Source organism: Phalacrocorax aristotelis, chromosome 10 (genome assembly GCF_949628215.1).
Source record: "Phalacrocorax aristotelis chromosome 10, bGulAri2.1, whole genome shotgun sequence".
Classification (NCBI taxonomy): Eukaryota; Metazoa; Chordata; class Aves; order Suliformes; family Phalacrocoracidae; genus Phalacrocorax; species Phalacrocorax aristotelis.
Genome location: NC_134285.1, coordinates 8967519 through 8982720, shown reverse-complemented (window position 1 = coordinate 8982720; position 15202 = coordinate 8967519). Strand labels below are relative to the sequence as shown.

The 15202-nt window shown below is 41.7% G+C and overlaps 1 protein-coding gene across 6 annotated transcripts in view; it reads left to right on the top strand.

The window, feature by feature from the left end:
- EEF2K (eukaryotic elongation factor 2 kinase) overlaps positions 1 to 15202 on the top strand; it is a 35304-nt gene that overhangs the window by 15249 nt on the left and 4853 nt on the right. For all 6 annotated transcript variants that reach the window (XM_075105075.1, XM_075105072.1, XM_075105074.1 and 3 more), the window contains 12 exons: positions 847 to 907; positions 1782 to 1819; positions 4524 to 4695; positions 6529 to 6678; positions 8211 to 8343; positions 9051 to 9178; positions 9783 to 9984; positions 10263 to 10330; positions 11102 to 11179; positions 12233 to 12295; positions 13563 to 13697; positions 14901 to 15089. In XM_075105075.1, coding sequence (XP_074961176.1) covers positions 847 to 907; positions 1782 to 1819; positions 4524 to 4695; positions 6529 to 6678; positions 8211 to 8343; positions 9051 to 9178; positions 9783 to 9984; positions 10263 to 10330; positions 11102 to 11179; positions 12233 to 12295; positions 13563 to 13697; positions 14901 to 15089 — 1417 coding nt within the window. The remainder of the gene's footprint in view (positions 1 to 846; positions 908 to 1781; positions 1820 to 4523; positions 4696 to 6528; positions 6679 to 8210; positions 8344 to 9050; positions 9179 to 9782; positions 9985 to 10262; positions 10331 to 11101; positions 11180 to 12232; positions 12296 to 13562; positions 13698 to 14900; positions 15090 to 15202) is intronic.

Sequence of the window (15202 nt, the reverse complement as noted above, 5' to 3'; positions counted from 1 at the left end):
ACAGTCCCTAAATAGTTTGCATATTTTAGAATACAAATAAGCGTTAATATTGGTATAGGGCTACTCGAATAATACCTGTTAAAAAGAGATGGCTCTGATATTCCTGTTTTTACCTCTCTTGTATGCTGCAAACTGGGGTGATACAGAATATACAGGGTGTATATGGGGTGTCTGCATGCACGAAGTGCTCAGTGCAGGTCAGGCTGGGAACAATCACATGTCAGTGACTCAACCGCTGTGTTCTCAATTTGGCTCTTACCGTGTTGGGATTTAAGGGGGTGGGGAGAAACCAGTCATACTCTTTCCATTATCATAGGGTTGTACAGAGACTTGCTCCTCCCTTGGTGCAGTGTTGGGCAGTTCTTGGCTCTGCTGCTTTTTGTAGCCACAGCTGGTGCTGCGTTCTGCTTATATCCACAGCACTGTGGCAGATCCCCAGTAAGAACCAGGTTTATTCAAGCTCAGGGTTGGGGGAGGCAACCTGTCCAGTGTGTAGGGCTTGGTAAGGCTCTTTCTGCTCTCAGTGTACTGCCTAGGCATTCCAGAGGAGATTTAATGGCAAAGCAGATAAAGCCTAATCTGTAATGTCGCAAAAGTTTAGTTTCTGTAGTGGAATCTGTTCATTGTCAACAGGATTCAGTGTCTCTTCAAAGAGCTATACATATTTTTTCTTTCCCACCTGAAGTAAGGAGGGGAGGAGTGTGGTGCGAAGACTAGAAGATTTTGTGTTGGAGTGGTGGCAGCACTTTTTAGCAGTCAGCTAGAGACAGGGGAGGATAGGCACTGGGGATGGGAGGATTTGGGTTCCCTCTGCATTTTTCTGAGGCACATATCCTGATTTTGCAGGTACAATGCAGTTACTGGGGACTGGGTTGAAGATGAAGTCCTCATCAAGATGGCTTCACAAGTAAGATCACACTGTCCTTCATGTTTATTAGCACCCATATTTGTAATTTCCTTCCTGTTACTGAATAGTGGCAGCAAGATGTTTTCCTTGTATAGAAGTTTTGAAGTCTCAGTGTTATGCTTTTCTCCTACCTCTCTTTTCCTTGGCTCATCCATTATGTTTTGGTGTCCTGACAGCCGTTTTTCCTCAGAATAGAGTATAACACGGAGTCAGCCCTTCCCCATCAGCAACATGAGGCATTCATTCCTTTCCCAGTGATCTCCTTCCTATTTCAGCCCTCCCATTTCCTGTTGGCCTCATCTCCCTGCCTGGCAGTAGTCCTACTATTTTGTGTGCTTCCAAATAATTTCTGCTCTTAGGATGAAAACAGACTGAATTTTTGGTATCTGAGGGTAGAAGCTACTGTCACTCCACCAAACCTGTGATTTAACTAGAAAGTGTTGGAGTCACCTTGCGCTGTGCTACTGACATAGTATCTGGTGTTCAGGGAGGTGATGCTCTGTTTGGCACATCCTGTATGGAAGCCTGAATGTGGAGAGCATGAGGTCTGCAAGGCCAGCTTCTCTAGGCAGTCACAACAGAGCTGACTCCAAACTGGAGAGAGAATTTAAATAGCTTCTTTAAAAGACACATCATGTCTGCTCCATGAGATATTGAGAGGGGGGCTTATTCCCAGTGTCTTTTCCCCAGATTCCTACTTAACTGCCAGTGAGTTTTCACTTTTCTTTGGGAAGACTGTTTGTATCATATAGAGCCTGTTAGAGAACTGCTTTCTGCAGGATACAAAGGGGGAAGACGTGGTTGTCACTCTCACTGGTTAGAAATTGACTTTGTGGAAATGGCAATGCTGAGTTGTTGTTTTTTTTTTCTTTAGCCTTTTGGCCGTGGAGCAATGCGAGAGTGTTTCAGAACGTAAGTATCTGCTGGCTTTATCTTTGTTGGCTTCCATGCAGTATTTGCTTCGGTGGTGACTGGAATTCCGCTTGGGTGTGGTGGAAATTGTGTAAAGTGTGGCTCCTTATTAGCTCCCTGCTCTGTCTTTCTAAAAGGCATAGCTGAGAGGTTTATTCCTGTTAGTGTGACTCCAGCTGCAGCACAGGGAGTGGGGATCAGAACGCAGAACATTCTCTTAAGGGAAGCACAAGTAAGCATGATGCAGGCATCCAGTGAGCTTGCTTTGGAAAGTCAAGCCATTGTCTGTACTAGAGCTGCTGTGGGATAGATAATGTGCAATCATGCTCAGCTCCAGCAAGCTATCAGCCTATCAATTAGCAATTCATAAATTTATGCTATTTCCACCATCTCTTGGAGGCTACTTTGTGTCTGTGTTCCTAGTGTGTTAAAATACCTTTGAATTTAATATGAGGCAGTAGGTGTATTCAGCGTGAAGGCCAGCTTGAGGCCTATAGTTAGGCAGAGAAAAGGGGAAGGAATAGTTGGAGGGTGCAATCTCAACTCAGAAAGCCTCCCTTGGTAAAGGAAGTTATCCTCCCAATAGATCATGTGTACCAGAATAATCCTGTTGTGAATAAGGCAGAGCTTGAATACTAACAGTTCCCCTTTCCAGAAGGGTGAAGTGTGGGGGAAGACAGAGGAGGAACTTTTCTTTCCTCAGAGAGTGTTAGCAAATACGGTTGTGGGCATCAGCATGTAGTTAGTTGTAAGTCAGTTTGTGCTAGAAGAGTACCCCACCCTTTGCAGGCTCTGGAAATGAATGTTTCCTGGACATGTGTGTGTTTAAGGCCACTCCCCACTCTTCCCAGCTGCACAATCCAGAGAAAATGCATTTCATGTCTTTTTTCACTTCTGGGAAGAAAGCATGTCCTGAATGACAATGTCATGTTTTGAACTTGAGGAAAAAGGGGGAAAAGTAACCCCTTAGTCCTCCAGTTAGGCATTGTTTCAGTGTCAGTTCGTGCTGGTGGCTCTGTTCTTGCAAACCCAGATAGAGACAGCAGTGGATGAAGCCTAGGAAGTAACAAATCTTAGCCTGCTGACTTTGCTGCTGACATCGCTTTTAGCTCTTGTTTCTGAATGACCAAATTCCCCTTTACAGAATATCTTGAGTAGTGCCATAAACAGAAATTTATCTTTGCAGCTTTGCCTTAACCTTTTGTACAAAGAAGACATAACTCGAATGTCAGCTTTCTACTCCTGGATTTTCCATAACTCTCAGTGGCACGCTGATATTTCCCATCTGGAGCGCTCTCTTATAGATTTTTGCAACTCCGCAAGTCTTTAGTCATTACAGAGGCAGCATTAGCTGCACTTGGCTCAAGGAACTTCTGAGAGGGTTGGCTTTGGAGGAGCACATGGGCTAGCTTGGTTTATGCAGAAAAGTTTGTTTCTTCAGAGAACTGGTAAGGTTTAAAATCCTGGCAGAAATTCTTATCTCACATGCTTGTTACTTCTTTCCAAGACCTACGTTATAGCGACTGTCTGCCTATCCCTGCAGGAGGAGAGACAATCTGGAGTTGCTTTGCCTTTAGAGCATCCGTGTACTTCTGCCTCTGACCAAAGTCTTGGGGGAGAGAGAGGAAAGGAAGGAGGGGAAGGTCTGAGACTTTGAGTGCTGCTACTTGCTTCTCAAAATGTAAAATTTGCCATGGCACCAAGAAAGGCTTGGAGGACCATTGTTACTGAGCAGAATACAAGAACTGCTCAGTAGCCAGCCATGCCTTACTCTAGATACTTCTTTTCATACTCCTCCTCCCGCTTCAGACTGGCTTGGCATTGCTGGGGTCTCCAGCAACACCAGTGCTGGCACAGGAGAGGGTTTTGATACTTTTTTGCCACCTTCTCTGTTGAATTAAGTTCTTGGGGGGTGGGGGAGAAGTGCTTTCCCCCTTGCATCCCATACAAATGGATGAGGTTGTTCTAGGAAAGAAGAGTGTGTCTGCTTTGAAATTCTTGATAACAGTGGGGGTTTTTTTCCTCCTTTAACTTGAATGTTGGCATCTTCTGCAACTGCTGGGTACCTGCTTAATCCATTTGTTGACAGCCAGCAGACTCTCTGTTGTCAAAGTCCTAAAGTATGTGTCCCATCCCCCCCAGTCTTGAGACATCTGTTGATTAAAGATTTGCACATGAACAAAAGTTAAAAGCTACATCATAAGAACAACTGTCATGTGCAGTTTTCCTTCTGGGATCATGGGGGGATACTAAGTAGTTACCCCTGTGCGTTGAGAAGGCAGCAGTTTGTTCTTACCATAGGAGCGGGGTTTCTCCTCTCGGTTCATGTTTAAAACACCGCTCCCTGTTAATTTCTGCAGAAGTTAATTGTTGACATTAGAACAGGGTGTTCAGGAGGTACCAACCCTTCATATTCTGGGTTTGAGAGGAGTGGGGAGGGGAAGGAAATGAGAAAGGGAGGAAGTTGAGAGTAGAAGTAGCTGCAGTCAAATGAAACAGGCACTTTGGCATGTCCCAGCCATTCGTGTGGGATGTTTTTTCCCTTGCCCCCCACCTGTGCTTCACTCTTCAGCTAGAATATTTGGTAAATGACTGAGGGTAATGCTGATCTCAGCGCCTGGCTCTGTCTGTGTGGGCAAAGAAACGGGGAACGTGGAATTAAAAACTTGGTTTTCCCTTCATCAACAATTGATCTGTCTTTCAGGAAAAAGCTGTCCAACTTCTTACACACGCAGAACTGGAAAGGTGCCTATAACTATGTTGCCAAGCAATACATAGAGAATGTGGGCAGGGATGTGTATTTTGAGGATGTCCGACTTCAGATGGAAGCAAAACTCTGGGGAGAAGAGTACAACCGGCACAAGCCACCAAAACAGGTATATTCAAAGATATTGCTAAGTAAAAATGTGGTCTGGTTCTCCTATTAGATTAGTTCTCATATTCCATTAAATTTAATTGTTTAGATAGATTCATCTGCCCTACTGTGTTTTCCATTAAATGGTAGCTGATTTTTAATGAAGTAAATGCATAAGTTGCTTTATATTTCCAAAATTAGGGGCATTAGGGTGTTTGTGAATGTCTGACTGTTCTCAGCTGTTGACTGAAGACCAAAATAAAATGGTGTTTGTATTGCTCTTTTTGATATTTGCCCAGCTGCTTTTGAGATAACCAAAGATGTCACAGAATTTATTGCCTGCAGCAGTCTCAGCAATCACTTAACTGTTAGTGCTCCAGGAAAGCAGATGGTTAAATCTTGTAAACCTATCTAAACACCTAACTAGCACTGATTTTTAAGAACAGCTGGAAACCTGAATAGCTTTACAAAGCTATTCAAACACAGGTTTCTGAGGAGTGGTGAAGAATTTTCTGAAAAATTAAGATGCCGTGGCTTTGTTTCCTTTAGGTGTCTCAGAGACAATACTAGCACATTGTGTTAAGTGCAAAGCATAAAGATGTATGAAACTCACAGGTGGATGGAATATCAAGCTGGGCTCAGGGTATCAAGAGAAGTTCCCATCCTCTGTGCTAGGGATGTCCATGAACACATAGTAGAACCACTTCTTCCTGAATCCTGCTTTGCTGGCTGTGTTTCTGGTTCTGGGGTCCTTGCTAAACATTTTGTACAGCCAACATAGCTTTGTGCTTTTCCATGCTGGTAAGTTGGATAGCTGTTGGTGAAAGCTGGCCATTGTGTGCTGGACAAAAACACCTCCAGCAGCAATCACCTTGTTAAAAGACAAGAAACTGAAGTGCAGGTATGAAGGACTGCAGCTGTCATGCACTCCCAGCCAGAAGCTCCTCTTTGCTGAGTATGTCCCTGGTATGTATCTGACATGCATCAGTGAAGCTGTCAAGTCTCTTTAATCCACAGCTGGTACTGAATGCATGAGTGTAACTATGACTTCAAATGAGTGGAACAGGCAGCTTGTAGGAAGGTTGCTATACATGCACTGTGGTATCTTGGTTCCTGCTCTTGGCTCTACCACGGACTGTGTGTAACGTGACAAGATACTTGGGTCAAGAAGTATGCCTCAGCGTGGGGGCCTTAAAAATTTCATAGCCAAAATGACTGCTTTTGAGTATGTGGACTATGTGCATTCTCTCCATATGAGGGCTAGTAACAGTTAATAACTACCTGTCTCACAACAGCAAGGTGAGGCACAAGAGTGAAATGCACAGAGAGGAATCTAGAAGTTTGAAATGCCATGTGGGGGAAAAGATGTAAGCAAAGTGAGAGTTGTGATGGTTTCATCTTTATCCTGCTCACCTCCTCTGTGTCCGAGACAGAGGGAGGAGGTGAGGCAGAATCCAGAAATATCTGAATGGTAGAAGTCTTCAGTACTCTGAAAAAGCATTTCTTCAGGTTGTGTAGTAGTTAATGTATGTGTTGCTCTCTGGGTATAGACTCTTTGCAGGGTACTCTTAAGGTGCCCACAAAAATAAAATAGAAAACCAACACTTACTAGGAATTTTCAGAGGGATTTGTTCCAGAAGTGAGCTGTTTTGAAGTGACTGCTTTTAATTTCTGGAATTCCTCCAATAACCTACAAAGCATGTGACTCTTCCCTCACCCCCTTGTTAAACAGACATATCTTTGCAATTATTCGGCTTCTTTCATGGGGAAAGTTTCCACAGCTGGAGGATTCACACACACTTTGATCTGAAGATGGTATTCTGTTAGTCATTGCTTATCTTCTTTCCCTCTCTAGGTGGATATAGTACAGACCTGTATTATTGAATTGAAGAACAGACCTGGAAAGCCTCTCTTTCATCTGGAGCATTACATTGAGGGCAAATACATCAAATACAACTCAAATTCTGGATTTGTGCGAGACGACAACATTCGTCTTACCCCGCAAGTGAGGCTTTGTTTAATGCTTTCCATAGAGTCTGCTGCAGGGAGCTTCTTGGCTCTGTCCAAAGGTCTTGCATTACTGCCAAGAAAGGAAACTGCAGGCTTTCCAGTGCAATGCCAGATTAATTTCTCTTTTTGCCGTAAGTCTGACCATTATTTGGGGCCCGCTGTTTCAAGAGCTGAGTGCTTCTTCACTGCATTTTGGTGTCTGTTGATTTTACTTGAGTTGAACATGGTTAATACTCTTTGGAAACCTTAAGCCCCTTCACTCTAATTGTAATTGCAGGCATCAACATATTTCGACTCTCTTCAAATTCAGGTGGGGAGAAAGACCTCTCATGTACTATGTGCTAAATAGTTTTCTGGTGCCTCATGTAATATACCAAAGGAGGTGGCAGATATCCAACTCACGTAAATAAGAAATCTAGTCTATCTGCGCATAAGAATCTGGTTTTTTTAGCTGCAGCCTCTGAATAGGTGAATCTGAGATTGTGTATAGAAATATAAGTACAGATTTCAAGTGCTCCTTGAATCTCATAAGAGAATTTTAAAATACTGGTGAAAAATGCAAAGTGTTGGTATAGCAAAGGAGTGTTTTACTGGGGCTTGAGGGTTTTGGCTTTTTCATTTTTTTCCCCATTTTTAAGGTATTTGTCATGATGCTTAATGTAAGCAGAGGGTTTACGTTCTGGGCTGTCTTTTGTACACCGAATCAGTGCTATGCTTTCACAAGTTAGGAACAAAATGTTCCATGAGATTTGCTGCAGTTAAAATGTTTGTCTGTCACCACCAGTCACCTCCCCCAGGCCCACAGTGCTTTTTTGGAGACCTTCCCAGAAGATTCCTCACGTCTTAGCTTTACGCCGAAGAGAAGGGCTTTTTATACCTGATTCTTGAAATGCTGCACTTAAAGAGTACAAACATACACTTCATTATCTGATACATGAATGTAGAGCCAGATCAGCAGCTCAGGAGGACCTCCCAGAGGGCACAGTATGGGAAAGGAGAATTTGTGGGGATGCTGGTCTTTTTTTTTTTTTTTTTTCTTTTCTTCTTTTTTTTTCTCCCCAAAATGTAGCAGATCTTTGCCTGTTGGCGGAAGGAAGCAATGTTGCAGGGCTGCCGAGCTTGGAGATCCACAGGCACAGCCAGGATGTTTATGCAGAAGTTATTCTGCACTGGCTTCACCTCTGTTGTTCCCTCTGCCAGGCAGCTCCCCACTTCTTAAGGTGAAGACTGTAGTGGAAAACAGAATCCCCAGTACAAGGAGGAGGAATAAAGCAATCTCCCCTGCATGATCCCACTGCTGCTTTACACCCGACCTCTTTAGCCCATCTCTGTGTGGTGGCAGGCTGAAGAAGCAATCTGCTACATGCTTTTAGTCTCCAATTGCTTTCATCATGACATTTATACCAGTTATACTTTACCAATAGGGTTATCAGACTTCTTTGCCCGCTTATAAGAGGTGAATATGTGTTGCTGTTTTCAGTAGATCAAAGGAGAGTTTTCTCAGACATCTTCTGTGGTTCTTCCTAGGCCTTTAGTCACTTCACCTTTGAGCGCTCAGGACACCAGCTTATTATTGTTGATATCCAGGGAGTTGGAGATCTTTACACGGACCCTCAGATCCATACAGAGAACGGGACAGATTTTGGAGATGGCAACCTAGGTAAAATCAACGATCCTGTTTCACATGCTAACAGATGCTTATTTTCTCTTCCAGGCTGTCTGCTGAGTACCTGCTACATGGCTGAGTGAGCAGGCACATTTCTGAGGTTCATGCAAACAGCTGGGGAAGTTCTGTTGTAAGGAGGCCCTGAACAGGGCAGCTGTCACACAAGGGCAGATTTAAAATGAGAGCTGGTCTTAGCTCATGTCTCCTGGCCTACTCTTAAACCAAACAAGTAATGAAATTAAGTAGCTTCCTACAATGTGAGAGCAATAATCATAGCCTTTAATTCCCTTGCCAGATTGCAGGAATGAATATGGCTGAATGTGGAGAGATAAGCTTTGCATATTTTTAAAGCTCCAAGTGTCCATACATGAAGTTGTTCATAGGACACAGCAAGTTTTGTAAGCAGGATCAACTTTAGGCACGTTTCTCAAGGATGCAGCCAAATTTATTATTATATCCCTGTGCATACATAGCTTTTGAAGATTTTTCAGACTTCCTTTCACTCACTTTGCAAGAGAGAGTGAAAAGCCCTTAGAGGTGTTAAAAGAAAATGGGAGTTGGTTGAACTGTGTGTGCTGCAAAGCACTTTCCTTCTCTTTTGACTTCTTAAAAAATGCTTTGGGACTTCTAGCTTTTAATAAGTAAACGGTCATATAAACTTTGAGTAAACCCTTTCCTCGCTTTTTTTTTTAATGCCATAGGTGTTCGAGGTATGGCCTTGTTCTTTCATTCTCATTTCTGCAACAAGATTTGCAAAAGCATGGGGCTTGCACCATTTGATCTTTCATCCAAAGAAAAAGATGCCTTGGATTGTAATAAAAAATTGCTTGTAAGTGCCTGATGAAAAAAGTATAACTAAGGCGAATAGCTGGTTTATTCTAACTCTAAAAGCCCTGTAAATAAAACCGAAATATGCTATTTACATGACAAATAAAACCACCTTAATCACTAATGTTGCAGTTTAAAATACAGCAGTTTAAAGCTGACTTATCCATATTTGTCTCTGAATTAATGCTGTAGCTTTAATTAATTGGGAATCTTGTAACATGTATATTTAGGACCAAGTATATCTTTGAATGCTGAAATCATTAGTAAGTTTTGTATCTCACAAACTTAATTTTGGGAGAAAAACAAATAGAACTGCTAGTCTTCAAGGGATATCAATTTCAACTGATATTAGTGGGAATGAGACTTGATGAAACACTTTGAATGAAATTCAGTCCTAAACAGAACTCTCTCTGACTGTAACAATTCCAGGACTTGATATTTGGTTGGGGTGTAGAACTTTTCAAAGCAAATAGTTAAGTATACATGTGTGTATTTTTACCCTCCTTTTTGTAGAGGACCCGTGATAAACATTCATGTTGGCTTACATAGCATGCTTAGAATACAGAGAAGCATTATTCATGGGACTTTCTTGTTAATTTGCCAAGGAATCCGCTCAAACAATTCTCCGTGGCACAGAGGAAAAATGTGGCAGCAGCCGGGTGAGAACAGTCTCTGGTAGTCGGCCTCCTCTGCTCTTCCGCGTGTCTGAAAACTCTGGAGATGAAAGCATGAGCGATGTGGCATTTGACTCTCTACCTTGCTCTCCTTCCTCAGCAACCCCTCACAGCCAAAAGATGGACATGCTTAGTGAGTTAGCTTCATACGTAACTTCCTTGGAGGTTCCAGAACAATTGGCAGTGACTTGTTTTATTTTGCTGGTTTTAAACACAACAGCAGGTTGTATTTAGTCTAGAATACTTGTCTCTAGCATTCCTTTGAGGAGAAATAAAACTAAAGGTACTTCTATGTAGATAATTAATGCAGAGGTGCTTCTGTGAAAAAACTGTGGTAAAATTATGGTATCTAAGAGCTTTCTCCTCAAGCATGTTATCCTTACAATAAGTAGTAAATCCTTTTCTTCCTAGATTGGCCTGTGTTCAATGAAGTAGATAACTTGGTTCACAAAGACTATGATCAACTTGATAACCAAAGGGTGAGTGTCTATCCAACAGGAAATGAGATTGCAGTTCCTTAATGAGTGCGTCCTTAAAGGACTGCTTGAAGGCTTTGTTCAGCAAAAGCATATAAAGGTGCTCTGCCTGCTTTCCTTGCTGCAGGTCATGTTATCTGCATGCATTTGCTGTTCCTAAAAAGGAAGACCATTTTATTTTAAAATAGTATTCATTTTTTCCCTCCAGAAATGTATTTGCATTTGGTGTATTTTAACAGTTAATTAAAGTGTGTGTGTGTTCCCCTGCCTGCATACTGTGTCTTTGGCACTTGTACCAACTGCTGTGGTATAAAAGCTAAACAGAATCCCCATTGATTAGGTCTCTGCAAATGCTGGTACTGTGAGATGTTAGAGAACCTCACCTGGGGTTCTCTGCAATCAATAAGATTGCAGTGGGAATTTTCCAACACTAGGGCCTTAGTACCAGGGGCTGTTGGTAACTGATTTATCTTTTAACTGGCTACCACTGAAGACTGAAAACTATATTAAGTGGACTCTTGGTTTGATAAAGTATGTGAGTCCTTGCAGGGGTGGGTTATGTATCTAAGAGAGAACACAAGCTTGGACAGTATGTTCTGAGTCATTAAGGCCTGTTCTGTCAGACATAGCACAACATAAAATCATTTTCATCCAGCATATCCATCCAACATATCCCACTAACCAGCAGAAGGTTTTTTCTGTGGGAAATGTCAAGCTGAGATCCTTACAAAGGGTAGTGCTAATGCTGTGATGTTTTGTTCTTGTCTTCTGTAGGATTTTGAAAATGGTGGAGACAGTGGATATCCCAGTGAAAAGAGAAGTGAGCTAGAAGATCTGGATCATAGAGAGAGGGTAAGAACCTGACTCTGGGTTTAGCATAGTTGGGCCTGTTCATACTTGAACTGTTTCCATAGAAGAATCTTACTTTTTATCCCTCTTGATCTAGACTTTGTAAACAGATGAAACGGTTGGAAAGAAATACCCACATGTTGCAAAATTACTTACCTTGGGAATGTTAATGACACTTTTACAGGACAAAGACTGTTTGTAACGAGGAGCTTAATTTCAAATATTATGTTTGATTGCATATTGTTTTGAAGTTTTTTTAAGTATTCTGTACTGCATTTGAGAAATGTAGCTAGCTTGTCACGGGGAATCCATGAATATGATCTACTTTCAGACTCTTTTACCCCCTCTACTTTGTATGACTTAATGTTGTTGTCAGTTAATAATATGCAGCTTTAGAATTCCTGTGGGTTAATTGGTTACTCCTTTAAAATACAAACTTACAAATAAATGCTTTTTGACCTGAAGATCTTAACTAAGTATTTAATTAGAGGATAGGAAAGAGAATACTGCTTCCAAAGATACCACTCCTTTTGTCACCTTTGAAGTGGCAAGGTGTTTGTCATGGGATATCCAGTTTGCAGGATTAAAGCCTGGGTATGCCATATTCTTTGCCATTTCAGTATGTTTCTTTTTATATTGCGGTATCACTGAGCCAGTGGGAACTATTTTGGTCATTGTCACTATTAAGTTTGCTGGATGGGAATAGGTGGATGTTGGTCTCTTCTCCCAAATTACTAGCGATAGAACGAGAGGAAATGGCCTCAAGCTGCATCAGGGGAGGTCTAGATTTGATTTTTAGGAAAAATTTCTTTACTGAGAGTGTGGTCAGGCATTGGAACGGGCTGCCGAGAGAGGTGGTGGAGTCACTGTCCCTGGAGGTATTTACAGGTCGTGTAGATGTGGCACTTCAGGACATGGTTTAGGAGGCCTGGTGGTGTTGGGTTGACAGTTGGACTTGATGATTCTAGAGGTTTTTTCCAACCTTAATGATTTTATGGTAACTGGCACACATCAGTTGCTGCAAATTAAATGATGCAAATCTTTGCATTAATGTAGGGCCATTCAAACAACAACCGAAGACATGAATCTGATGAAGACAGTTTGGGAAGCTCTGCAAGGGTAAATAAAGCAGATATGTTCATAGACTATGAGTTGGCCACTCTTCTTGTCCTTTGTTCCATTCATCTGCCATCTAACTTCACATCACTAAATCAGATGTCAGGTTTCCTTCCTTTTCAGCTACTGAATATGTTTATTAATATTAACTTGCCACTCTGTTTTTGTTTTGTCTTTATTTTCCACTTAAAGTAGTTATAAACAAATTGTAGCCTCTGCAACTGATCCCTGACATAAATTAGTGATTATGCATGGGTTTCTCACTTGGAGGGGTGGAAGTCTAGTTCTATGGATTGTTTTTCTGCCTAACTAGATTAGATTTCCTTTCTTCACTTCAGTTTTGGAGTTGTGGCCCATACGTGGTTGGATGATTTTTGTTTTTTAAAACATGCAGTGTTTGAAATATGTGACAGTAGCTCTCTCCGTTGTGTACCTCAGTCAGGGAAGACCAGACCTTGTATGTTTTTACAAAATGTTGCTTCTGTGATAATTAGTTTCTGTGGCTATAAACTTAAATAACTATTATGCAAGGAAAGAAAAAACAGCGCTTTGACAACAATGAATAATTTAATTAGACACACTTTTCGGAATTTCCTTGTAATGATTATATATTGCTGTTTCAGGAAGTTGAAAGCTTTACCAGACTGAAGTTCTGTGCCAGTAACCTTCCCTGTTGTGTTTCCCCCGTGTACCTCCAAAGGCTTTCACTTTGATAGGATTGTTTTTGGCTACTGTTTCCCATCCACCGATTATGTTGAAAAGTTGTTTGTTGTTATTTGTGTTGGACATCCTGAAAAGCACTAATACATGTATCTGCCTATCTTCTGCATTGTTACTTTTAATTTTTCTAGAGTTGTAGAATGCAAGCAGCATTTAAAATGTTTTGAACTGAAATTCTGACTAGAAAAGTATGGGTTTAATTTTTTTGTGCATGGATAACCTCAGTGCTTGCAGTGTGACTATTCAGGTGCTTATTTTTATAAGTACCTTTTTTCTGATTCAGAACTTAAAGATAATGCTTTGCTTTGCTACTGTCATTTATGGAAGATATTTGATGTTGGGAGTAGAAGTAGAGGGCTTTACTCTGTTTCTTTAATGAAGAATAATAACCACTCATTCAGCTACTAACACAACTTTTGAAAGCCCTGTCTTAAATCACAGTATTTACTAATAATATTAATGGAGGCTTTGATTTCTGGATGGTAATCCATATGAATAGTATGGAAATTTTAATTTTTTTATAGAAATGATAGTATATTCCCTATTTCAGATCAGTGTGGAGAAATGGAATCTCTACAACTCTTCCAGAGTCCACATCCACAGACCGTCCTGTGTTGCCCAAGAAATTCAGAGGCTCAATGCACTAGAACTTGAAAAGAAAATTGGGAAGTCAGTCCTTGGGAAGGTACACTGAGTATAGTAATCCTGTTCTTTCCACCTGGAAAGAAACATCTTGTATTTATTACTTACATAGAAGTGTTGCCCTGCATGAGTTATTTGTGCAGGTGAAAATAAATATCACGTCTATAGCTTTCTGTCACCTAATCATATTTCATAAGGGACACCTAAGCTCAGGAACCTATTAATTCCATTTGTGTTTAGACTTGCAAAATCTGGGCTTCTTTGGGAAGGATCCTGCTGTCAGTTCATCTGCCTTTCCAGAGGCATCATGCAGAGAAGATACAGTGGGATAGATGCGGTGTGCCTGACCCACATACCTTGCAAATAGGCAAGGTTGGCCTCTTGAAAAATGGTAGCATGGACCAACTCTTTTTGCTTCAGGCTATCCCAGACAATGCAAATGTGAATTAAGTTTACGTATGGGCTTAAGCCCACACTCAAAACACATGTTGTAGATCTTCCTGAACATCCTGAGAGCCTCAGATGTTCTCAACACCTTTTGGTGTGAGAGGAAATCTGCCTTTCCCTTGGGGAGGGGAGGGAAAAAACCTGAAAATCCCATGACATGTTTGGAATTAAATCCTGCCCCCACTGACAATAAAGGCTTCAGGGGTATGAGGATTTTACCCTGGATAACCTTATTGATTTTCTATGCCTTAGGGTAGTTCCTTTCCTGTGAGGGCCCTTGCTGTGCGTAAGTCTGTGACCCATGGTCACTGCTGTTTGTGCTGCTGGATGGCATATTAGGTGGTTGCAGGCTGGCTGCCTTTAACTATGACTCGCTCATAAAGGTGTCCAAGGCCCTAGCAGACATGCTGGGACATGCCCCTAAGACCTGGCGCTCTGGTGCGGCAACCTGGTAGATTACTGCTTAGGGCACAACTGATGTGGGAAGGTGATGTGGCAGCTACTGTCTTGCTGAATTCAGTCTTTTATTTCTAGTAGTCAAGTTTATAAAGCTGTATGTGTCTAAACTTACAGAACTGGAGAAGCAGCTGCACTGCATATAAGCATGACTTTTTGCCTGCTCAATTTGTTCAGGCTCCCAGTCCATGTGTTATCAAACTAGTCCTCTGCTCAGTCACAAATTAGCTTTAAGTAGTTACCTCAGAGAGGTATTTTTGTTCCTAAGTATGGGCACAGGGCTTTTGAAGAAGCAGATCTATACTTAATGCTTGTGTGTCTTTCCTATGCAATTGTGTTCTAGGTTCATTTGGCCATGGTTCGCTATCATGAAGCTGGGCGTTTCTGTGAGAAAGACAAGGAATGGGATCAGGAGTCAGCCCTGTTTCACCTGGAGCATGCTGCAGACTGCGGGGAGCTAGAAGCCATCGTTGGGTTAGGACTCATGTGCTCTCAGCTACCACATCACATTCTTTCTGAGGTCACTCTGGAGGTAAACAGAAAGATCAAAGAAAGTGCCAAAATGTGGAATTGTGGTCCATTGTAAAAATTACATAAAGAACAGCAGGAAACGGAGACAAAACATGAACTGTAGCTAGGTGTTCT